Source organism: Abramis brama (assembly GCF_963993115.1).
Source record: "Abramis brama genome assembly, chromosome: 10".
Classification (NCBI taxonomy): domain Eukaryota; kingdom Metazoa; phylum Chordata; class Actinopteri; order Cypriniformes; family Leuciscidae; genus Abramis; species Abramis brama.
Genome location: NC_139972.1, coordinates 8,703,284 through 8,728,279, shown reverse-complemented (window position 1 = coordinate 8,728,279; position 24,996 = coordinate 8,703,284). Strand labels below are relative to the sequence as shown.

General features: G+C 42.5%; 1 protein-coding gene across 1 annotated transcript in view; it reads right to left on the bottom strand.

The window, feature by feature from the left end:
• LOC311090814 (uncharacterized protein) overlaps positions 1-24,996 on the bottom strand; it is a 189,835-nt gene that overhangs the window by 10,858 nt on the left and 153,981 nt on the right. The window contains exons 18-24 of the mRNA XM_084126357.1: positions 23,101-23,271; positions 22,406-22,576; positions 21,678-21,848; positions 20,877-21,047; positions 19,723-19,893; positions 16,437-16,607; positions 15,640-15,810 (exon numbers count right to left, since the gene is read on the bottom strand). Of these exons, the coding sequence (XP_083982483.1) occupies positions 15,640-15,810; positions 16,437-16,607; positions 19,723-19,893; positions 20,877-21,047; positions 21,678-21,848; positions 22,406-22,576; positions 23,101-23,271 (1,197 nt within the window). The remainder of the gene's footprint in view (positions 1-15,639; positions 15,811-16,436; positions 16,608-19,722; positions 19,894-20,876; positions 21,048-21,677; positions 21,849-22,405; positions 22,577-23,100; positions 23,272-24,996) is intronic.

Here is a 24,996-nt window from a genome sequence, read left to right as displayed (position 1 = left end):
TGGTTTAAAAAATTACATTACGTTCCTTGAAATTGACCCGGAACTTTGGCCGAATCAAGCAGATTATCAGGAGGCACAGGCAACCATACATGCAATGAAAGTAGTCAATGATCACGCCGAGAGAGGAGTGGCTCTGATTCAAGAATACAATGGCTATCTCACACACTCTGAAGAACAATTGCAGTTTCTCCTTCATGTGGTGGAAGATCACCGACGGATCTATCCAGACTGCAAAAAGTCAACACTGGCTGCTGAGCATCAGAAATGAGGGATTGTTGAAAACTTGTGCTTTTTTTTAGATTGTTGTCATGTCAGTGTTGCTCTGATTTCAATAAAATGTAGTTAATTTGCAGCAACTTTTAATATTACTTGCATATCACAATAACACTGCACAGCTTAACATAGGCAATCTTCCACATGATTGAGCTACCTCTAAATATCTTTTTTTTGTCAACATTTTTGCATATTTCTAATTTTGAAGTTAAAAGGAACAGTTTAAGAGGTTAAGACACTAACATTTTGCAAAAAAAAAAAAAAATTGGACTTGATAAGGACCACCCTACTGACAAGCCTACATTTACCGGAAAAAAATGTTTTCATGACCATTAGCTGTAACATCAATCTGTCAATGAACTAACATATACATCAGTAAACACTTATACCCGTAGGAAAGATATGGATACCAAATTATGATAAAATGCATTTTACTGCAGTTATAATTGTTTAACGTAGAAATGGCATGATCCTAAGACTGCCATAAAACATGCAAATCAAACTCATAGTGAGACAAAGAACTTTTCTCCCGCCTGGAATTTCGCGTTCCAATTGGCTCAAGCCCAGGGAGGAGTGAAATTCCTGTGCCCTAGAAAAGCGGTTACACTCCGCGTTCCGCTCAGTTCTGTTCTGTATTTCCTTTCGTCTTGTTTTGTTCGAGCACTTTCACGAACCCGCCTCGTCAGCGAGAAGACCTTATGGCTCCCTTTTGGGAGCGTTTTCAATTTCTTTAAGTCTTTTCTTTATTTTCGTCTTCGGACTCCACGAAGCAAACGCAGCAGACAACTTCAACTCAAAGAGAAAGACTCTTTCGAAAACCCCGCTACCGCGCTCACCAGAAGACACGAGAGCGCGAGCCCTGCTTTCTTAAAGAAGCACACGCACGCTGGTCTTAGGACACACGCATAAACTCGGCGTTCTTCAGCAACAAAGAGAACCATTTTGCAAGATAAGTTTATTGAACTTTTAATGTGATTTGATTCCTTGCTGTCTCTCAAAAGGTTACATTGCCTGTGATTTTGCCATGCAGAGATCATCTCGGTGATCTCTCTCATCCTGAACTTTAGTTTCACTTTCTCCCTTTCATCCTCTCCCTCTCTCATCTGTTATCCGTTTGGTCTTGTAATGTTTTCATCCGTATGTTTCTGTTGTAAATATGTATTTACTCTGTGTATACTCGTAGTTTCGATGTAGTATTAGTCTAATTATTAAATTCCATATGTCCTTGACTGACTCTGTTTTAATTGCCCATGTTACTTAGTCCCTGAAATGTTCGATCTTAGCTATATGCTTTATCTTGGTACGATTTAAGTAAGCTAATTTTACAAACATAGAAAGTTGTCTTTTCAAGGCCTGGAAAATATACTCTTTCTCGTGTTTGTAAGAAGGATAATTTTCCTTGAGAATTAAGTTAATCTTACGTTCAATGTTTGCTGGACAAACAGATTGTTTGATAACTAAATTAATTCCATTAAAGTTATCCCATTACTTCGAGCTGAAATAAGACTATTTGATGTATTAATGACGAACCATAACCCGTTATGGTAATCATTCATATATCAATCTAGTTCAGCTGCGATAAATTAATTTAACTCTAACATACAAAATATTAATCATATTCATGATTAATTATTAAAATTCCCTATAGATCATTTGAGCTAATATTAATATTAATGTACAACCCATTGTTGCTACAGTTTGGTGGAGAATGCGGGCATTTCAAACTTTGTTATGGGCAATATTCAGTTTCAATCTGTTTATATGGTTATTAATAATTTTTGCGCATTATGAAATTATGAAATTGTGAGATAAGTCGCAAACGCGAACTCACTTCTAACTGACCAAGGCGAAAAGCCGAAGTCAGCAACGTTACATTTTTAACAAGTTGCTAAAATATGCCTAGACAAATTTTAACACTGTTAAATGTGAGTAGACTGCAGTCCATATGAACCTGTGCCTGTAAAGACGAAACAAAACTCTTTGCAGTGTACATGTTGATATTAATAAACCGCCTATTAAGACGAAGGAATCTCTTTCTAGTGCGAGACGTAAGTCTGATCGGGGCGAGTTTCCCCCCCTCAGCAGTAAGTAAGGCCTGAATAAATTATCGCTAGTTTGAAGTTATGGTTAGTCCAATAATGTTCAGCTAAGACGATTTCTCCTGTGGGTTACTCAGTGACTTAGCTACTCACTGTGAACCTACGCAAATCAAAAATCATATAAACAACACAGGTTTGATGATAGATTTGTAAATTGGAGCTTTGTTAGATTTAAGGAAAATCTAAATTTATAACAACAGACGGATAATTCCTGTTGTTCGCAGCTGTATTAGTTAAACAGACGGATAATTCCTGTTTTGCTCACAGCTCTATTAACTAAACAGATGCGATACTTTCTGTTTGTTCAGTTTAATTAAAACAGACGATAATTCCTGTTTTATTTAAACCGTTTCATGTACAATGTGTAATTAAAACAGAAGTTTATTTCCTGTTTGTTCAGTTATTAATTAAAACAGACGATAATTCCTGTTTTATTTAAACCGTTTCATGTACAATGTGTAATTAAAACAGAAGTTTAATTCCTGTTTGTTCAGTTATTAATTAAAACAGATGATAATTCCTGTTTTTATTTAAACCGTTTCATGTATAATGTGTAATTAAACAGACGTAATCCCTGTTAGTCACATGTTGTGAAACTCGCGTCATTTTTCGCATGCAACCGAGCGCAAAACGAACCCAAATGTATAGTGATTCTAAGATAAAAATTTGCAGTCTCAATTGTTGAAACACTCCACTGACCAACAGCCTTTAGGTGTGTGGCAGTTCTCAAATTACGCGCCCCACCGAGTCATCCGACGTCAGCACCACTCCCACTGACGTCAGCCTGCATGAGCGCAACAACGCCATCTCGTGGCCAGTTATCAGATAACGCTCTCTTTACGGCTGAATTCATTTCCCTGTGAATGAATGTTTAAACTCTAAATAACTATTCGCATTTACAGCTTTGCTCGTGCGAATATTATTTTGTGTTAGACAATTTTCCTGCTTTTGACTGATACATTTACTCTGAGTTTGGTTCAAACAAGATTTGAATTAAAACTTAGATTAAATCTCAGCCATTCCCTTAGAGGAAACAACGGCACCTAGTGGCTGCCTCCCGCTAGGTCGGTTCACTCAGCTCTCTTTTCTCTCTCTTCAAATCCTGTCAGGAATTGTTTATTTCCACTTTTTTTTTTTTTTTTTTTTGATTTATTTTATAGTTATGGCACTGTTACCAGTTCTCCTTTTACATTTTCTTTACATGCTCATTTAAATTTGATTTAAACTAGTTTGAATTTAAAATTTAAATTGAGTTGTGTATTCAGCCACTGATATCCACTTGGAGGAAACAGCACCATCGTGTGGCCTTGTGGATACTAAGTCGGCATCACTATTTTCCTCCTTTCACTCTTTTATCGTCTTTCTCTCCTGATTATCTTTATAAATAGAACTGATACTTTAGTGTATCTAAATTATTATAAGATATTCTGATTTTTACATTTCCTTACATGCTTATTTTAAATTTTAATTTAAACAAGTTTTGAATTTTTGATTTGAATTAAGTTTTCTGTTTGCCAGGTTGAGCACAGAGAGGGAGCACGCCCCCTTGTGGTGAAAACCCACTACTGCGGCCTGCCTCTTCTCCTGGGTTCATCCTGTCATTTCATTTTGATTTTATTTTTAAATTTTTATTTTTATTCTATTATTTTATTTCTACTGTTATTCTTTTCCTTCTCTCTCTTGGGTTAGGTCATTTTGATAAGTAACATTATCATAATCTCCTTTTGTTTATTATTATTTAGTAAAACCTTTGACTCTTATTACCACATAAATAACTAATCCATTTGGTTTAAACAAACTAGCCTAAATTCACTTTAAGTTTCATTTGTTTATCCTTTGTGTATTTATAGGTGGCATTCACTAGAGCACTGTGGTGAGTTGCAGTCATCTCGGGTTGGTTTCCGCGAGCGAGGTCATCTGTCCGACGCTACCTGGCACTGGCCGTGTGTCTCGGACCCTTCCGAATCTCGTACCTCCGGTTGTGGCACGCCACCCCGACATCAGCAATTTGGCCCGCCAAAAGGTTAAGTCAACGTCAGCGACACACAAGGCAATTTTGAGACAATCACTCGAACTGGGGTCTGCTGAAAGGACCACTCCGAAAGGAGAGTTCCGAGGAAAACTCAATCTTTCCGTGCCGTCTGATGATTGACACCTTGGCGTTGCCACTTTGTGTTTAAAGTCGCAAGTGGTTTGAGTGGGCACACCGTGGTACCGAGAGACGAGGTTGCCCGAGAGCACTACGGTCAAGTGTTGGAGAACCGTCGGAGAGGTTGACCGAGCCACTGGTTTCCACCTGAGTGGCCTCAATTCACCGCAGGTAAACTAAATTTAGTAAAACCCATTCCACTTACTATAAGCCACACCATCTTCCTAGGTTTTCTACCCCGATAGCCCCACTCACCTGTTGGCCCTATCTTAAACCCTAACAGCAGGCTTAGGCCTCCTTATTCTCCCTAACACATACCGTGTTACTATTGTTTTATCTCATTTCAAGTGTTTTGTTTCACTTTGATCTTTTCTATCCTTTGTTCTGTTGTGATTTGGGTTCTTTCATTTCACCTAGAGACAGTGACCTTTGAGAGCCACCAAGGAAGCTAAATAGTAGAGTGACAAACCAAGCAGCCGGTGTCATCACGTGACCCGCGAGGCTACTGCCTGTCAAATCTCTAGTTCGGGTCCTTCGACCCAAGTCAATTGGCTCCGCTAACTGTCTAACTGTGCATCAGTTAGCCCAAAATTCTCATAAACGGCATAGCCCGTATGAGTATAGCTCATTAACCTTAGAACGAACTTGCATTGGTCTCTTTGTGTGTGTGCTGTGTTTCTCTCGCCTACAGCGAAGCCAATATGTCCCGTGCATCCAGTCCCGCGGTCCGTCGGGAGCACTTAGCCAAGGACCTGGAGCATCTGAGCCAAACGCAACTGGACACCGAGCTAGACGAACTGATAACACACGATCCTACCCAAAGCTACAACTACAAAGACCAGGATCGTCAGCAGCGCCGCCCACAACGTCATCGCCCAGGCACGGCTCAGCGAACGGAGCAACATCGACCTGGAGCAGCAAGCCGCAACGCTTAAGCTTCAAGCGGAGGAGGCCCGGAAGGACCAGGCCCGAACCCAAAGTCGCCTTGATCAGCTCCTCCTCGAAACCCAGTACCAGCGCGAGAAAGAGGACGCCACAGATCCAGAGCTACAGAAAGAAGTAGAAAGACTTCGAAATGCCCTGCAAGATCTGCGCCTCGACACAGACCAAAGAGAACAGTTGGAGAGAGAAACCAGAAAAGAACTCGATGAAAAACTCCAACAAAGTGACGCTCTCCTAGAGAGAGCCGAGACTGAACTAAAAGAAGCAGAAGCAAAAGCCAGGGCCTGCGAAAAACATTTGCAAAAGGCCCGAGCTAAAATCGGCGAGCTTACTCTGCAGAGAGACGAGCTCCAAGATGAACTTGACACTGTTCATGCAGAACTGAGACATTCTTACAGACTGCAGAGTGGCTGGAACGGAGAAACACACATCACAGAGTTTCTCCCGGCCAGCCACCCCAACCCTTTCAGCCAAGAACCCAGAGCTGAAAAGGGAGATGTAAGCCCACCGCTCAAGACATCACCAGCCAGCTTTCAAGAACACCTGGCAGCAGCAAAAGGGGGAGGACCCCTTCAGACAACCCATGCCACTAACCACGGCACGACCCCCCGAGAACTTGACAAGCTAGCTCGAAACATTCCTATGTTCGATCCAGATTCTGCAGAAGGTTGTGACATTCATGCTTATTTAAAAGACATTGACTTTCACTTGCAAACTGTCGCCAACGTGACAGCTTGGGACAATTTGTATCTGTTAAGAATAACGGCTAGCAGTGATGTTCGTAGCTTCCTAGACCGTCAAACTGAGGCTGTCAAAACGGACTTCCAACAATTACGGCAAGCTTTGATCCGTGAATTCTCTGATCCAGACTCCGATCAAGGTTTCATCGTTGCTGTAGACCTCAAGCAAGGTCGGCGTGAACACCCCCAGATCTACTACAACCGACTCCGACAAGCCTTTTTCGGAGCACGGAATGAGCCCGGGATGGAACAGGACATCAACTTTAAAACTCTGTTCCTCAGAAACCTACATCCTACTTTAAGTTACCATTTGGGCGTGGCCGCGTGCCCACGTAGCATGTCTACACAACTGCTGCGAGAACTAGCCCATAAAGCTTACACCAAGCAAAAGACTATTTCTGAAAAGACTGTAAAAAAACCCACAATATTTTCTGTCTCTGAGCACTGTTCAGAGCTGACTTTAGAGGGCGCACAACAACCCCTCAGTCACAGACTTTACCACAGAGAATCAAAACCGTTCCAGGCCAGCAGATGGCAACACAATCGCGGTGGCGCTCATCCAAAGCACCAGAGCGAGCGCTCTGAAAGATTCTGGGAAGCCGGCCGGCGACCCAAGAAGAGCCGATCTCCACCGTCCAGGACAACAAGCCCCGACAGAGAATGGAACCACTCTCGACACGACACTGGTAAGCTCAAACCTGAGCTCACATCAGATAACCACAGTGCAGCCACGTCTGAGACAGCAGAGATCCTAAGGGTGCTGAAAGAGCTTCTTCACCAGACACGTCGCAAGAAAGACAAGAAGGACGAGCCAGACATCTTATGCCTAAGCATAAGAACTGAAACCAAACCGTCTGACCGCCATCTGACTGAGCCAAGCACCTCGAACACTGCTCATCATCCACAGACCACAGAGCTAACTGTCACATCACAAGGTGACAGCATCACCAAAGCTCCACAACTGACAGCTGCACACCCTGAACGAGACGGCACACTTCCTCACACCAGGTACCAAAATACAAAGGTACCAGGAAACGCTGTTCTGTCTAACTGCCTCCACAGCAAGCTACACGAGACCGGTCCTAACCACCCAACGACCGTTACACCTGTCCCGATGCCAATGTTTTTGGGCAACCTGATCAAAAAGGGGGTGGCCCAAAAACTCTACCTGAACATCACGTTGGAAAAGGAAGTGAGCATGGAAGCCCTGATAGACACAGGATCAGACATTACAGTGATCTCAAATCAACTTTTCAAAAGACTCCAATTTGAAGCTAAGAGACAAGATCAAATTCTTACACCTCAAACTTGTGAACTGAACGTACAGTCATACAGTCAACATGACATCCGGCTCGAACAGGTAGCTCACATTCACCTGACAATTGGTCCTCTGAGTCTACTCCATCCAGTGTTCATCTCAAAAATGGCCCCTTTTCGTTCCTCATCGGCAGAGACCTTCTAGATCGTTTTGAACCGTTACTGGACTTGAAACAGCTCAAAGTCTGGGCTCAAGTACGAGAACTTTGCCCCCTCCAGTCACAGCCAGACGGTCAGGTCACAAAGGTCACAGAGTTCATGGGAACTCCCACAGCCAGCCAGGAAGACACAGACTCAGCACCAACTGAAGGTTCCAATCCGCTACCCTGCACCTTACAGCCCACCAAAGACTTTGACACTTGCTGCCTCAATGTCATGACTGACCTGCAGCAACATGACCTCACTCAAGCCATCGCCATGCCTGGCGCACTAAACAACAAGCTGTGGTCACTTTCAACCCACCCACCCACCCTAAAGAAAGTGAAGATTAAACACAGCATAAGAACTTTACAAGCTCAACTGCCTACCTCAGAGCCGCTTACGCTGTCTCCGCTGTTTGCAAAGACAACCATAACGGACATGCGGGCTTCTGACATCTACATAAAGACTTTACATGCCCACCTCTCAAACCCCTCCAACCACCCTTGCATTCCATCTGACCTCACTAACAACCAGTGCCTCAGACCACTGCATGACACAACGCACATGCTGCGTGAACAGAAAAACATTCTGAGTTGTGCACCGATTGACATCACAATGCCAAGGCTTGTAATGCCACGGCGCACAAAGGGGGGTAAACTGCTAATGTTCGTCTATAACGCATCATGTGCTACACACAGCAGCACCAGAGACACTGACGAGACACTGAAGCAAGCGACAAGCCGACAGCAAGATGTGGCAAAACATGGGCCAAGGCGAACTAAACCCAGTCGCCGCCCACGAAGTAAAAAGACTGCCCTGTCCAATCAAAGACAACCCTTGCTGGCTTCTTCCTCCCCTTTCTCTCTCTCTCTCCCTGTTGTTTGTACCAGGTTGCTGCTGTGGTTCGCCATGCTGTACTGTCAGCCAACCAGAGGACAGCTGCCACCGAGAGAACAACTGAGACTCCAGATCACCGACCGCAAGACCTACCCCCAGCAAGTGCATGTTCGACTCATCCTGGCCTGCCCGGTCTACAGACCACACTACCCCAGCTCCGTAGCCCAATACATCTGGACAAGTGCCCGACGGACAGAGGACTCCCTCTCTCATGCCGAGGCCAAGGTCGAACACATGTTCAACCAACTTGAGAAAGTGACTGTCACACAATCGGGACTCCTAAGCACCAACCACCACTCCAGACGGCTCCTGGGAGTGTTGCTCCGAGTCGTAGCTGCCACCAGAACTCTGTTTAACATTGGTACGTCCAGTGTAAATGCAGCAAACCAGACCGCAAACTCCATGAAGCCGCTGTTTACTGTCTTACAGAGTGACTTTGTCCAGACTCAGCTGGTTACAGCGCTAACGACAGACATGCTGTGGGAGGTTAACTCTTCCAGTGACAGCCTAGCCACAGGCGTAATCCTACCGCACCTGATACCCTCAAGCCTCGTGCTAACTGTGCTGGCTTCCGCCGTCAACATGCCAGCTGACCCTCTACAAATACACCTGGCCTACTCTCTGGGTAGCGCCATCTCACTCTGCGTCGATCCCGAGCAGAGAGAAGTGGGCTTTCTCCTAAATCTGCCTATCATCAAGTCAAGCCAAGTCCACAGACTTACAGACATTGTCAAGGTCAGGTTTTGGAAAAACAACACCCACATCAAGATAAGCCCTCCAGACGTGGTGGCCTACCACGACAGCGACACACAACTGTACTCAGCTCCAAACCTGCACCTGTGTACTATGACCAAAGACATTCATTATCTCTGCCCTAGCAAACCCTTACTCAGAGACAACGCTGAAGAAATCTACGGGTTGCACCCCCTGGTCAGCAAAGTTACCAACACACAAGCGGAGATTGCAGGTGAAAGGTGGCGTGCTAACACACCTGTGCACACCGCCACTGTCACTCACGACCAGCATGACACAACCAGCTGGTCAACATGCTCAACCAGAAAATGGGACTTCAAGTACCGAAAGGTGTCATCCTACACCTTGATGGCCTGACATGGTACCAGCTTCCGAGCAAAGAGTACCAGACAGCACTGAAACTCCCATCCTCCAAGAACTTCAACTTCACCTTAAATCCAGGACTGGAACTCTGGATTGAGAAAAGGGGGTCCCAACTCACTGACCCTGCTCCTGTCAACACAGCCCTCCGAGCACTGTCTCGACGACCTGTTCTGAACACTTCATCTGCGGTCCAAGCCGGGACCGCCGCCTACATTGGGCTGTGCACCTCTGCAGTTAATCAGCCACACCCTAACACTAGGTTGGCCTCCATCCTGTCCAGAAGACTCAACGAGATGCGATACAGCCAAGCTCACGAAAGCTGTGTCCAAAGGTTTCAGATGGAATCCCCGGGAAAGGGGGTGCCAAGTCAGAGACCACGCCGAACCTCATCGAGCTGAATCCTCAGCTCCAAGAACCACCTGCCTTCCTACCGTCATGATCCACCTGCTACACGACTGTCATGATTCACCTACCATGTGACCATTGTGATGATTGTCGTCCGATGATGTCCACGCAGGGACTTCATCAGACGAAAAGGGGGAATATGTAACAACATTGGCTATCGAATCATTCGTCGTTGGTTTGAATTAACAAATTCAAATACTCTGTGTTGCTAAAAACATTTCTTCCTGAATACAAAAGCTGGTGCACTTTGAACTCGTGAGTGCAAATCATGCTTCGGCTCCAGCTAGTCGGCGACAAATGGACTTTTACGACACTAATTGCACCTCAGAGACATTCCAAACCCCCTTCCCCTCTCTGGACCACAGAGAGATAACGAAACCTTCTCCTGCTACGTGACATCACACCCCCACACACACATCAACATCCTTTGTGTTTAACTTAGAGATATTCTTTTTTGATATACAATTCCATTATGCATGTTGATTAGTTTTGTGTTATTCTATAGTGTGATTCCCTAGTGTGTAGTTTTGAATTCTAAGTGGGTATTTTAAGGATGATACACTATATTTGTACCCTAACTCCCCCCAGACCATAAAATTTTATGGTCCTAACGGAATGTCGACAACCCAGGAATCTCACTGAGATTCTGGCAGAGGAGCAGAATTAAAGTGTTCATCCTAGATATTTTATATGTATAACCATTGAAGAAATATGCAAACCTGAATGTAATTTCTCTTTTCCACGATTGTTCTTCTCTGTGATATGTTTTTGTATTCTTGTAAACCTTAAAGGAATAATGTTTCAGAGGTGCACACTGTTGCGAATTCATAGGTATATGTCATGTGGTCTTTTTAAAAGTCCAATTTTCATTCCCACTTGTAAATGCACATCACATTTTAGGTTAGTCTTATTCCCAGTTTGTTAATCGAACTTTTAATACTTATCTTACAGAGTAAGAAGGTACTTCTAGGCCGTAGCTTTTAAACATACCAAATTTGGTCTTGAATTGAACCTCCATATACCCGTAGGAAAGATATGGATACCAAATTATGATAAAATGCATTTTACTGCAGTTATAATTGTTTAACGTAGAAATGGCATGATCCTAAGACTGCCATAAAACATGCAAATCAAACTCATAGTGAGACAAAGAACTTTTCTCCCGCCTGGAATTTCGCGTTCCAATTGGCTCAAGCCCAGGGAGGAGTGAAATTCCTGTGCCCTAGAAAAGCGGTTACACTCCGCGTTCCGCTCAGTTCTGTTCTGTATTTCCTTTCGTCTTGTTTTGTTCGAGCACTTTCACGAACCCGCCTCGTCAGCGAGAAGACCTTATGGCTCCCTTTTGGGAGCGTTTTCAATTTCTTTAAGTCTTTTCTTTATTTTCGTCTTCGGACTCCACGAAGCAAACGCAGCAGACAACTTCAACTCAAAGAGAAAGACTCTTTCGAAAACCCCGCTACCGCGCTCACCAGAAGACACGAGAGCGCGAGCCCTGCTTTCTTAAAGAAACACACGCACGCTGGTCTTAGGACACACGCATAAACTCGGCGTTCTTCAGCAACAAAGAGAACCATTTTGCAAGATAAGTTTATTGAACTTTTAATGTGATTTGATTCCTTGCTGTCTCTCAAAAGGTTACATTGCCTGTGATTTTGCCATGCAGAGATCATCTCGGTGATCTCTCTCATCCTGAACTTTAGTTTCACTTTCTCCCTTTCATCCTCTCCCTCTCTCATCTGTTATCCGTTTGGTCTTGTAATGTTTTCATCCGTATGTTTCTGTTGTAAATATGTATTTACTCTGTGTATACTCGTAGTTTCGATGTAGTATTAGTCTAATTATTAAATTCCATATGTCCTTGACTGACTCTGTTTTAATTGCCCATGTTACTTAGTCCCTGAAATGTTCGATCTTAGCTATATGCTTTATCTTGGTACGATTTAAGTAAGCTAATTTTACAAACATAGAAAGTTGTCTTTTCAAGGCCTGGAAAATATACTCTTTCTCGTGTTTGTAAGAAGGATAATTTTCCTTGAGAATTAAGTTAATCTTACGTTCAATGTTTGCTGGACAAACAGATTGTTTGATAACTAAATTAATTCCATTAAAGTTATCCCATTACTTCGAGCTGAAATAAGACTATTTGATGTATTAATGACGAACCATAACCCGTTATGGTAATCATTCATATATCAATCTAGTTCAGCTGCGATAAATTAATTTAACTCTAACATACAAAATACTAATCATATTCATGATTAATTATTAAAATTCCCTATAGATCATTTGAGCTAATATTAATATTAATGTACAACCCATTGTTGCTACAACACATAGTGTTCGTATCTCACTACTCTACCTTGCCAGTACATACAAAGATAGATCAAAGTAACATTACGTTAACCAAGCATTCAGAAACGTCCTGTTTGAGCCTTAATTGTCGAACGTCTTCGGGGCCGTCATCTTGTTCTGGGTCCGACTCCGGTTCAAATTGATATGGTTGCACAGATGTGTCCTCAGAGACTCCCGCTGCCATTCTTCAAAATATACCCTCAACTGTTGTCAAGGCAACACTCCACGTGTGTTGAGGTCAAAACGCCCCACAGAACAGAGGGGCGGGGTGAGCAAAGCTCATTATCATTTAAAGACACATGCACTTAAACGGCGTGCTGAAAACAGAGCTGTTTTTGACCAGGTAAAATGAGTGTTTTCTTACAATACTAATGATAATTTTTAATTAAAGTATATTACAAACTTTTAATTTAGACCCTAAAGAATCATATTAGCTTGTACAAAAATGGCATTATATGACCCCTTTAAATGAAAACCTCAAAAACATGCAATTTGGTTAAATATTTTTTCCAAATATTCTCTTACCTCCCTATAAATGGTTTAGTACGATCTAAAGTATTTATTAATTATTCAGTCACTAGCCGCGTTTCCATTACCCTTCAAATTGCGCAAATTGAAATTGCGAATTGAAAATATGCTTAATGGAGACACGTCAATTTCGCAAAAAAACCCATTTATCGCAAAAATGTTTTTACGCTCTCATGAGGTGGTTTTTCAGGCAATTCGAAAAAGGAATATTTCGCAAAACTGCAATGGAAACAGTTTTTGCGCATTTACAGTTACCTGACTTAGAAGACGCGGTGTGTTTGAGGTCCATGTATAGCTACGCAAATAATAATAATTTTATATTATTTTATTATAACATTTAATAGGCTATATTTAGAAGACGCTTTTATGCAAAAAGGAACAAAGCTGAGTGTGGAGCGCGCACTGCATGCACGGAGGCGCGGGCGCGAACACGTGCATTTTCCTATCAACAGTGGAAACAACTTAACATCATAACATCATTTCTGGTCATACAAAAAATAATAATACATTATTCTCACCTACTTTTATTTGTGTAAACCCACAATAACAAGAAAACGTTGTGCTTTTGTAAAATAAAAGAAACAATCAGACGCACTTTCATGATCTCCGTAAACTGGAGTGCGAGAACTGAAACAAAATATAGCCTATGTTGGCTAAAGCTTGAAATGTCCACTTTAAAACGAACAAATTCGAATCGAAAGCTAATACCTTCTGATTATGTAATCCGTATGAAAGGTGCATTTCTCTCTAAAAGCACATCTGCTTAACAGCGGAGATGGAGATGTGATTTTAGCCGACACTTAGAAAACAATAGTTTATTAATAATATTAATGGCTCTTCTCATTCAGCACTGCGGGAAAGACATCAATTCCAGTTTCTAATTTGGCCTTAGAAAACCAGTAAAATCGACATGTTTTCCATATTAATTTGTGAATATTTTAAATGTTTAATAAAGGGGCAAAAAGTCATAAACAAAAATCTGAAAATTCGTCGATATTTACTTTTTTGCGCAGCAGTTGGTGTAGCCAGTTCAAATTAAAATTTTGGTGTTCAACTTTGCGTTTTAAAAAGACAACAACCGTTCATTTTTCAATTAGGGGTTAAAAAAGGAAAAACAAATGGACACAAAAGTAGCCTACATGGATCGTTTGGACAGAATACGAGACAGAGTTCTTTATTAAATTCATAAAAGAAACAATAATTAGCCTATAGGAATACTGGATTCTAAATCTCAAAGAAATGCCACAATCAAATCCTCGGAGCAGAAATGAGGGCGAAACACCCAGAAACTCCTTATATGTGTCGTTCGGGGGTCTTTCCCTGCCATTAATGCTCGTCTCCTTCCATTAATAATAATAGCCTAATAATAATGTCTAATGCGGTGGCTGTGATATTATATAAACCAACGTCCGTTGCCGTGATTTTTGGAATGACTTATCGCGAGAGAAAAAAGGACGTTTTAGTCGCATAACATCGGTTAATGGAAACGCCGTCATTTCGCAATAGTTTTTTATCGATATTTATATAATAGCACAAAACATTTGCGCAAATCTGTAATGGAAACGCGGCTAGTGACAAACATCAGATGGACCCAATAAAATTGTAAGTCCCATCCCAGCTCGTGAACAGAACCAATCAGAGTTGAGGCGGCAGTGCCTGAAGTTAACGATGAACTTGGTGGAAGAGCAGGAGACTGACTGACAAAATTTCAGGGAAAAGAAAACATAAATCAGTGTACCAGAAGCGCCATGAAAAGAATGAGAGGGAGGCCAGGAGAGTTGTTGTATCCCAGTCGATCAATACTTTCTTAAAGACAGGTTGCATTGTTATTTCGCTGGGAATAAGAAAACTACCATCGACTAAAGCCTGCCGGGTACTGTCACTCTTCATTATCGCAGCGCACCATAATCAACCGAATGATTACATGGTCAAAATTCCTGTCTTTTACACTATTGTAAATAGAGTTAAAAAATTGACACGAGTCATTGCATTATGCACCTGACCTTCCGGCTGATGATGTATTTATTACATCAATAAAACACGAATACACACTGCACTTGAATGAATACATTTTAGCTTTATTTAATAATATTATCTTTATTAAAAAATAAGACAATAAATTACTATTTTTTAAATGACTGCATTCTTGTCAATTTATAAATGTTTACTTTTTGATTTATTAATTATAATAGACTGATGGGGAAAAAACATTATTTTGCTGTTACTTTTTAAAAATTGGTTTTATTATTATTAAACAATTTCTTTTTTACAACAACATCACCTTCTTCTGTTATATGTGGACCTCCATGCTCATCTATTGTACAGTATATGATATTTGTGGAGGGTGATGGGGGCCCACATCAATATTTTTTCAGGGGGCCCCGAATCCTCTAGCTATGGCCCTGACAGTAAGAATGAATCCAGCATGTTCTTCATTTCTCAGTTCTGACTTTGTTGAGCTCGAGTCTGTTTAAAGTCAAGAGACTGAAATGTTGATTGTGTGTGAAAGTGTGTATTTCAGTGCGACTCTCAGTCCAGCAGTTTCATGTTATTGAGGATCAGCTCATGTGTTCAATCATTTACAGCTCAATAATCTGAACTCACAGCAGCAGAAAGAGGCTGAACACTTCAAATATACTTTACATTGTGATTCATGTGTGAGAGTCAAATATGATCTTACCTCAGTTTCTCCAGTTTACAGTGAGGATTCTGTAGTACATCAGACAGCAGATTCACTGATTTTCCTATTTTATTCCCAGACAGACTCAGTTCTCTCAGGTGTTCAGGGTTTGATCTCAGAGCTGAAGTCAGAGCAGCAAAACCTTCATCTGTGACGCCACAATATCTCAACCTGTAGAGAACAATGACACACACTTCACTCTCTCAGTTCAGATCAGATCAGTTTAGCAGTGAATCCATTATTAAAGAGAAAGTTCAAACTTAAAGCACAAATTAATATGTTTATTGGATCATTAGATTGAGATCTAAAATGTCACAAAACATGATCATAAAACATCTAAAGTATCATTCAATCAGGAAAAATAATCTCTTAAATGACACTATTCACTACATAAACTAGTTTTGCTATGTTACTTAGATCTGTATGTAATATTTATGGAGTAATAAATTGGTGTGTGTGTGTGTTTACAAAATTAAAAACAATCCTTTAGAAAGTGTCAAGGCAGAAAGATGAACATAATTAACAGTAAGAATGAATCCAGCATGTTCTTCATTTCTCAGTTCTGACGGTGTTGAGCTCGAGTCTGTTTAAAGTCAAGAGACTGAAATGTTGATTGTGTGTGAAAGTGTGTATTTCAGTGTGACTCTCAGTCCTGCAGTTTCATGTTATTGAGGATCAGCTCATGTGTTCAATCATTTACAGCTCAATAATCTGAACTCACAACAGCAGAAAGAGGCTGAACACTTCAAATATACTTTACATTGTGATTCATGTGTGAAAGTCAAATATGATCTTACTCTAATTTCTCCAGTTTACAGTGAGGATTCTGTAGTACATCAGACAGCAGATTCACTGATTTTCCTATTTTATTCCCAGACAGACTCAGTTCTCTCAGGTGTTCAGGGTTTGATCTCAGAGCTGAAGTCAGAGCAGCAAAACCTTCATCTGTGAGATCACAATAACTCAGCCTGTAGAGAACAATGACACACACTTCACTCTCTCAGTTCAGATCAGATCACTTTAGCAGTGAATCCATTATTAAAGAGAAAGTTCAAACTTAAAGCACAAATTAATAAATATAGGCTAGTTTTACTGTTACTTAGATCTGTACTATGTAATATGTATGGAGTGTCAATTAGTGTGACTGTTTTTTCATTTTACAAAATTAAAAACAATACTTTAGAAAGTGTCAATGCAGAAAGATAAACATAATTAACTGTAAGAATGAATCCAGAATGAATGTTCTTCATTTCTCAGTTCTGACGGTGTTGAGCTCGAGTCTGTTTAAAGTCAAGAGACTGAAATTGTCACAACACACACACGAGAAAGACAGATCCAAGTGCAGTAATATTTATTGGGTAATCCACAATCGTATCCAGTCCAGGCAAGGGTCAAAGCCATAAAAGCAATCCAAGAAACAAGAAACAAAACAAGAACAGGGAACAAACAGACCTCTGGAAGTGCGTTGACATAAAACAAGGACTCCGTGACAAACACTGAAACAAACAGGAATATATACACACAGATACTAACAAGGTGACGGGAGACAGCTGTGTGCAATGAATCAATGAGTGACAGAACAGGATGATGGGAAATGTAGTTATGAGTGGATGACACCGTGGGGGAAGAGGACCTCTAGTGGTTACCCAGGAATACACAAACCAGACACTGTGACATAACCCCCCCTCTACGGAGCGGCTACCAGACGCTCCAAGACACACACACACAAAAAAAAACAAGAGTCCAGGAGGGAGGTGGAACGGTGGAGGATCAGGGGGAGGGATGGGGGGCCAGGTCCATGGAGGGGAACAAGAACAGGGGGTGACGGCTTAGCCGGCGGCTAGGGCGAAACAGACAGTCCATCGGGCGGCCAGGGAGAAACAGACAGTCCATCGGGCGGCCAGGGAGAAGCAGACAGTCCATCGGGCGGCCAGGGCGAAGCAGACGACCCATCGGGCGGCCAGGGCAAAGCAGAAGACCCATCGGGCGGCCAGGGCTAAGCAGACGACCCATCGGGCAGCCAGGGCGAAGCAGACGACCCATCGGGAGGCCAGGGCGAAGCAGAAGACCCATCGGGCGGCCAGGGCGAAGCAGACGACCCCTTCGGGCGGCCAGGGCGAAGCAGACGACCCATCGGGCGGCCAGGGCGGAGACGAAAGTCGATCGGGCGGCCAGGGTGGAGACTTATCCTCGGGCGGCCATGGCGGAGACGACTCCTCGGGCAGCCATGGCGGAGGCTCAGGAACAGACACCGGCTCAGGAACAGGAACAGACACCTGCTCAGGAACAGGAAACAGACACCGGCTCAGGAACAGGAAACAGACACCTGCTCAGGAACAGACACCTGCTCAGGAACAGACACCGGCTCAGGAACAGACACCGGCTCAGGAACAGACACCGGCTCAGGAACAGACACCGGCTCAGGAACAGACACCGGCTCAGGAACAGACACCGGCTCAGGAACAGACACCGGCTCAGGAACAGACACCGGCTCAGGAACAGACACCGGCTCAGGAACAGACACCGGCTCAGGAACAGACACCGGCTCAGGAACAGACACCGGCTCAGGAACAGACACCGGCTCAGGAACAGACACCGGCTCAGGAACAGACACCGGCTCAGGAACAGACACCGGCTCAGGAAAAGGAACAGACACCGGCTCGGCAACGACCATCTTGTCCGGAGACACTGGCTCGGCGGCGGCCATCTTGTCCGGATACACAGACTCGGCAGACGTGACCTGAACAGTCTCTGGATCGGCAGACGTGACCTGGCGCTGGGGTGGCGCCGGCAGGGCGAGCATCTCGGGCGGAGCCGACAGGGCGAGCTGCTCGGGGACGGCCTCCGGGACAACAGCAGGCTGTTCGGGGACGGCCTCCAGGACGACAGCGGGCTGTTCGGGAATGGCCTCCGGGACGACAGCGGACTGTTCGGGAACGGCCTCCAGGACGACAGCGAGCTGCACAGGGACGGCCACCGGGACGACAGCGGGCTGCACGGGGACGACTACCGGGACGGCCTCTGGTTCATTGGGGAGGCAGGAAGTCTTCTTCCTCCTCCGCTGTTCTTGATGGTGAGGTGCAGGCTCCGGGCTGGACAGGACCAGCGGCTCAGGGAGCTCTGGGCTGGGCATCACCGGCTCAGGGTCGAAGAGAGACCAAAGCGGAGAGTGGTGCCAGGGTTCACATCTAGCACCTCCTCCCCTGCGGCCTCCACGGGTCCCAGAAAACCTGGCCAGATGGGTTCCCTCTAAAGATTGTTCACGGAGGGGGGTGTTGGCTGACCAGGCGTTTGCTGTGCTGCTGGAAGGGGATTCAGGGGAGTTGATCGCCATGGTCTCCTCAGTCTTCCGAGCCCACAGCGCGAAGCACTCAAACAGCGTCATCCGAGGTTCTGACTCACCGGATGACGGTTCTTGCCTCTGCTGTCTCCTCTCCCTCTTCGTAGTGGGAGGATGGATACGGGAACACATACTGCTGGATCTTCTTTGTGACGGAGTCCTTCTGTCACAACACACACACGAGAAAGACAGATCCAAGTGCAGTAATATTTATTGGGTAATCCACAATCGTATCCAGTCCAGGCAAGGGTCAAAGCCATAAAAGCAATCCAAGAAACAAGAAACAAGAAACAAGAAACAAAACAAGAACAGGGAACAAACAGACCTCTGGAAGTGCGTTGACATAAAACAAGGACTCCGTGACAAACACTGAAACAAACAGGAATATATACACACAGATACTAACAAGGTGACGGGAGACAGCTGTGTGCAATGAATCAATGAGTGACAGAACAGGATGATGGGAAATGTAGTTATGAGTGAATGACACCATGGGGGAAGAGGACCTCTAGTGGTTACCCAGGAATACACAAACCAGACACTGTGACAGAAATGTTGATTGTGTGTGAAAGTGTGTATTTCAGTGTGACTCTCAGTCCTGCAGTTTCATGTTATTGAGGATCAGCTCATGTGTTCAATCATTTACAGCTCAATAATCTGAACTCACAGCAGCAGAAAGAGGCTGAACACTTCAGATATACTTTACATTGTGATTCATGTGTGAGAGTCAAATATGATCTTGCCTCAGTTTCTCCAGTTTACAGTGAGGATTCTGTAGTACATCAGACAGCAGATTCACTGATTCTCCTATTTTATTCCCAGACAGACTCAGTTCTCTCAGGTGTTCAGGGTTTGATCTCAGAGCTGAAGTCAGAGCAGCAAAACCTTCATCTGTGAGATCACAATAACTCAACCTGTAGAGAACAATGACACACACTTCACTCTCTCAGTTCAGATCAGATCAGTTTAACAGTGAATCCATTATTAAAGAGAAAGTTAAAATTTAAATCACAAATTAATGTTTAAGGAATCATTAGATTGAGATCTAAAATGTCACAAAACATGATCATAAAACATCTAAAGTATTCAAACAGGAAATATAATCTCTTATTTGCACTATATTAAATTCAGTCTTGTGTAAAATCTGCTTTAATAAATGACACTATTCACAACATAGGTTAGTTTTACTGTTAAGCCGACTGCACACTGTGCGATTTTGGCCACGATTTGGCCGTCTGAGACAAATTTTGAAAATCCTAAAAGTTTCCTCTGATGTTAGGCCAAAACCTGAAGTGTTTGATCCTTAGTTTGTCTTTTTGTTTGGAAAGATGTTTGATGTGTGTTGCTTTTTCAAATGCACATTAAAAGCGTCTCAAACTCGCAGTGCTTTCAGATGGAGCAGCGTTTACTACTGATCAGAGCCGTACGTCACTGACAAGCTGCACATAATAAATAATCACAGCTTTTGCGATTTCATAATAGCGATAAGCAAAATCGATTTCATGTTAATTGTGATTAATCGCGCAGCTCTATTTGATATGTTCACCGACAGCCGATTAATGACCGTTGCGATCAAATTTTCCTTCCGACGAGATTCTGGCAGTGTCAGAAGATTTGACTCACAGTCCTGCAGTGTGACTTCTCCTACGACAACCGTCACATCATCTTCGTTTTTCAAAAGCCATGACCAAAATAAACATTAGAGATTTCTGTAGCCACCATTTCAATCCCACGTGTAACGCAGCTCACATCACCAAACGTGTCATTGATTGATGATGTAAAACATGTTCAATCATTTACAGCTCAATAATCTGAACTCACAGCAGCAGAAAGAGGCTGAACACTTCAAATATACTTTACATTGTGATTCATGTGTGAGAGTCAAATATGATCTTACTCTAATTTCTCCAGTTTACAGTGAGGATTCTGTAGTACATCAGACAGCAGATTCACTGATTTTCCTATTTTATTCCCAGATAGACTCAGTTCTCTCAGGTGTTCAGGGTTTGATCTCAGAGCTGAAGTCAGAGCAGCAAAACCTTCATCTGTGAGATCACAATCACTCAACCTGTAGAGAACAATGACACACACTTCACTCTCTCAGTTCAGATCAGATCAGTTTAACAGTGAATCCATTATGAAAGAGAAAGTTCAAACTTAAAGCACAAATTAATATGTTTGATGTATCATTAGATTGAGATCTAAAATGTCACAAAACATGATCATAAAACATCTAAAGTATCATTCAATCAGGAAAAATAATCTCTTAAATGACACTATTCACTACATAGACTAGTTTTGCTGTTACTTAGATCTGTATGTAATATGTATGGAGTGATAAATTGGTGTTTGCGTGCGTGTGCTATTTTACAAAATTAAAAACAATACTTTAAAAAGTGTCAATGCAGAAAGATGAACATAATTAACAGTAAGAATGAATCCAGCATGTTCTTCATTTCTCAGTTCTGACTGTTAAGCTCAAGTCTGTTTAAAGTCAAGAGACTGAAATGTTGATTGTGTGTGAAAGTGTGTATTTCAGTGTGACTCTCAGTCCTGGAGTTTCATGTTATTGAGGATCAGCTCATGTGTTCAATCATTTACAGCTCAATAATCTGAACTCACAGCAGCAGAAAGAGGCTGAACACTTCAAATATACTTTACATTGAGATTCATGTGTGAGAGTCAAATATGATCTTACTTTAATTTCTCCAGTTTACAGTGAGGATTCTGTAGTACATCGGACAGCAGATTCACTGATTTTCCTATTTTATTCTCAGACAGATCCAGTTCTCTCAGGTGTTCAGGGTTTGATCTCAGAGCTGAAGTCAGAGCAGCAAAACCTTCATCTGTGACGCCACAATTACTCAACCTGTAGAGAACAATGACACACACTTCACTCTCTCAGTTCAGATCAGATCAGTTTAGCAGTGAATCCATTATTAAAGAGAAAGTTCAAACTTAAAGCACAAATTAATATGTTTGAGGGATCATTAGATTGAGATCTAAAATGTCACAAAATATGATCATAAAACATCTGAAGTATCATTCAGTCAGGAAAAATAACCTCTTATTTGCACTATATTAAAACTCAGTCTTGTGCAAAATCTGCTTTAATAAATGAGACTATTCACAACATAGGCTAGTTTTAATGTTAAGCCGACTGCACTGCACACTGTGGGATTTTGGCCACAATTTGGCCGTCTGAGACAAATTTTGCAAATCCTAAAAGTTTCCTCTGATCTCAGGCCAAAACCTGAAATGTTTGATAGTTAGCTCACATCACCAAACGTGTCATTGATTGATGATGTAGAACGTGTTCAATCATTTACAGCTCAATAATCTGAACTCACAGCAGCAGAAAGAGGCTGAACACTTCAAATATACTTTACATTGTGATTCATGTGTGAGAGTCAAATATGATCTTACCTCAGTTTCTCCAGTTTACAGTGAGGATTCTGTAGTACATCAGACAGCAGATTCACTGATTCTCCAATTTTATTCTCAGACAAACTCAGTTCTCTCAGGTGTTCAGGGTTTGATCTCAGAGCTGAAGTCAGAGCAGCAAAACCTTCATCTGTGAGATCACAATAACTCAACCTGTAGAGAACAATGACACACACTTCACTCTCTCAGTTCAGATCAGATCAGTTTAGCAGTGAATCCATTATTAAAGAGAAAGTTCAAACTTAAAGCACAAATTAATAAATATAGGCTAGTTTTACTGTTACTTAGATCTGTACTATGTAATATGTATGGAGTGTCAATTAGTGTGTCTGTGTTTTTTCATTTTACAAAATTAAAAACAATACTTAAGAAAGTGTCAATGCAGAAAGATGAACATAATTAACAGTAAGAATGAATCCAGCATGTTCTTCATTTCTCAGTTCTGACTGTGTTGAGCTCGAGTCTGTTTAAAGTCAAGAGACTGAAATGTTGATTGTGTGTGAAAGTGTGTATTTCAGTGTGACTCTCAGTCCTGCAGTTTCATGTTATTGAGGATCAGCTCATGTGTTCAATCATTTACAGCTCAATAATCTGAACTCACAGCAGCAGAAAGAGGCTGAACACTTCAAATATACTTTACATTGTGATTCATGTGTGAGAGTCAAATATGATCTTACTCTAATTTCTCCAGTTTACAGTGAGGATTCTGTAGTACATCAGACAGCAGATTCACTGATTTTCCTATTTTATTCCCAGACAGACTCAGTTCTCTCAGGTGTTCAGGGTTTGATCTCAGAGCTGAAGTCAGAGCAGCAAAACCTTCATCTGTGACGCCACAATATCTCAACCTGTAGAGAACAATGACACACACTTCACTCTCTCAGTTCAGATCACATCAGTTTAGCAGTGAATCCATTATTAAAGAGAAAGTTCAAACTTAAAGCACAAATTAATATGTTTGATGGATCATTAGATTGAGATCTAAAATGTCACAAAACATGATCAAAACATCTAAAGTATCATATTCAATCAGGAAAAATAATCTCTTATTTGCACTATATTAAATTCAGTCTTGTGCAAAATATGCTTTAATAAATGACACTATTCACAACATAGGCTAGTTTTACTGTTTAAGTCCCCGTGAACCGGAAGTTGCAAACGACTTTTCTTCAGTGTTGTGATGTATTTCCAAGTGAAACGGAATATTGAACAGAGGGCAGGGTTTTACTTTAGCGCTCCTCCTCTCCATCTCTGCTCATAGCAGACTAACGGTTTGAGGGGAGTGGTTAAGCGTTTTCAACCCAAGCCGTCAAACTGACGTCATCAGAAAAGGAACGCCGGACTTCCGGTTTGAGCATGTAGCGAACAGACGTGTGAGAAGTGGCTCCCGAATTACTTTTTTATTTTCTACCTCATTTTTTCGGCATAAAGTTTGACGCACCTTAAGTTGATTACGTGTATGTTAAGCATAACTTTGCACAACTAAATGAGACCAAAGAGACGTGACCGTGGGCAAAAAACGACAGAGATGGACGAAGATGCCACAAGTGAAGACAACATGGCTACACAAGCTAGCCCTAGCTCAGAGTTACCTGCTGATCTTGCTAAGCTTCACTCGGTGCTTCTATCCGACCTTGCACAGCAAACGGACTCCCTCCTGAAAAAAGCACTCGGCGATGCACTGGCACCAATTTCGGCATCCCTGGAACTGGTAAAATCGTCGCTTGATTCCCACGAAGAACGTATCCATGACATGGAGGAAGGGTTAAACGAACACAGCGACAGGATTGAGGCTATCGAAACAACATGCACCGCACTTCTAGCTGAAAACGAGAGGCTCAAAAACAAAGTGGAGGATTTGGAAAATCGCTCCCGTAGGTCCAATCTGCGAGTGGTCGGTATCCCGGAGAATATGGAGGGGCTGGACACAGTTAAGTTCATGACTGAATTTTTCGAAGAAGTCCTGGGTAAGGAATTCTTCCCACATCCCCTCATTATCTCCCGCGCGCACCGAGTGGGACCCAAACCGACCGCCGAACCCGGCGCTAGCTCCAAACGGCCGAGGATATTCCTCGTTCTCTTCCACAACTTCCAAAACAAACACCGCATAATAACGAGGAAACGAGTGCAGCTGTTCTTCAGGGGACATAAGGTATTTTTCCACGAGGATGTCAGCGCGGAACTCGGCAAGAAACAAGCTGCTTTTAAAGAAGTGAAATCCCTCCTGTATAAGAAGAACGTCAGGTTCGCTCTTATTTATCCCGCCCGGCTCCGCGTCCTTCATGACGGACAGACGTTGATTTTCGAGACTCCGGAGAAGGAGCTTCATTGGGGAAAGTAGCCTAAATGATGCTGGAGCACAGAATATTTACGAGAAGATGAAAGTAAGCCTAACTTTCAGCTTAGATACTTTGACTCCTTGGGACTATTTGTTTTCGTATGTTTTAAGGTACAATAACAACGTAGTGGCCTCTGTGATTTAGATATGCAACAGCGTTTTTTTTTCTTTTCTTTTTTTAAACATGGCAGGGTTGTTTTAGTTAATGTGGCTTTCACACATAACTGGCATATTA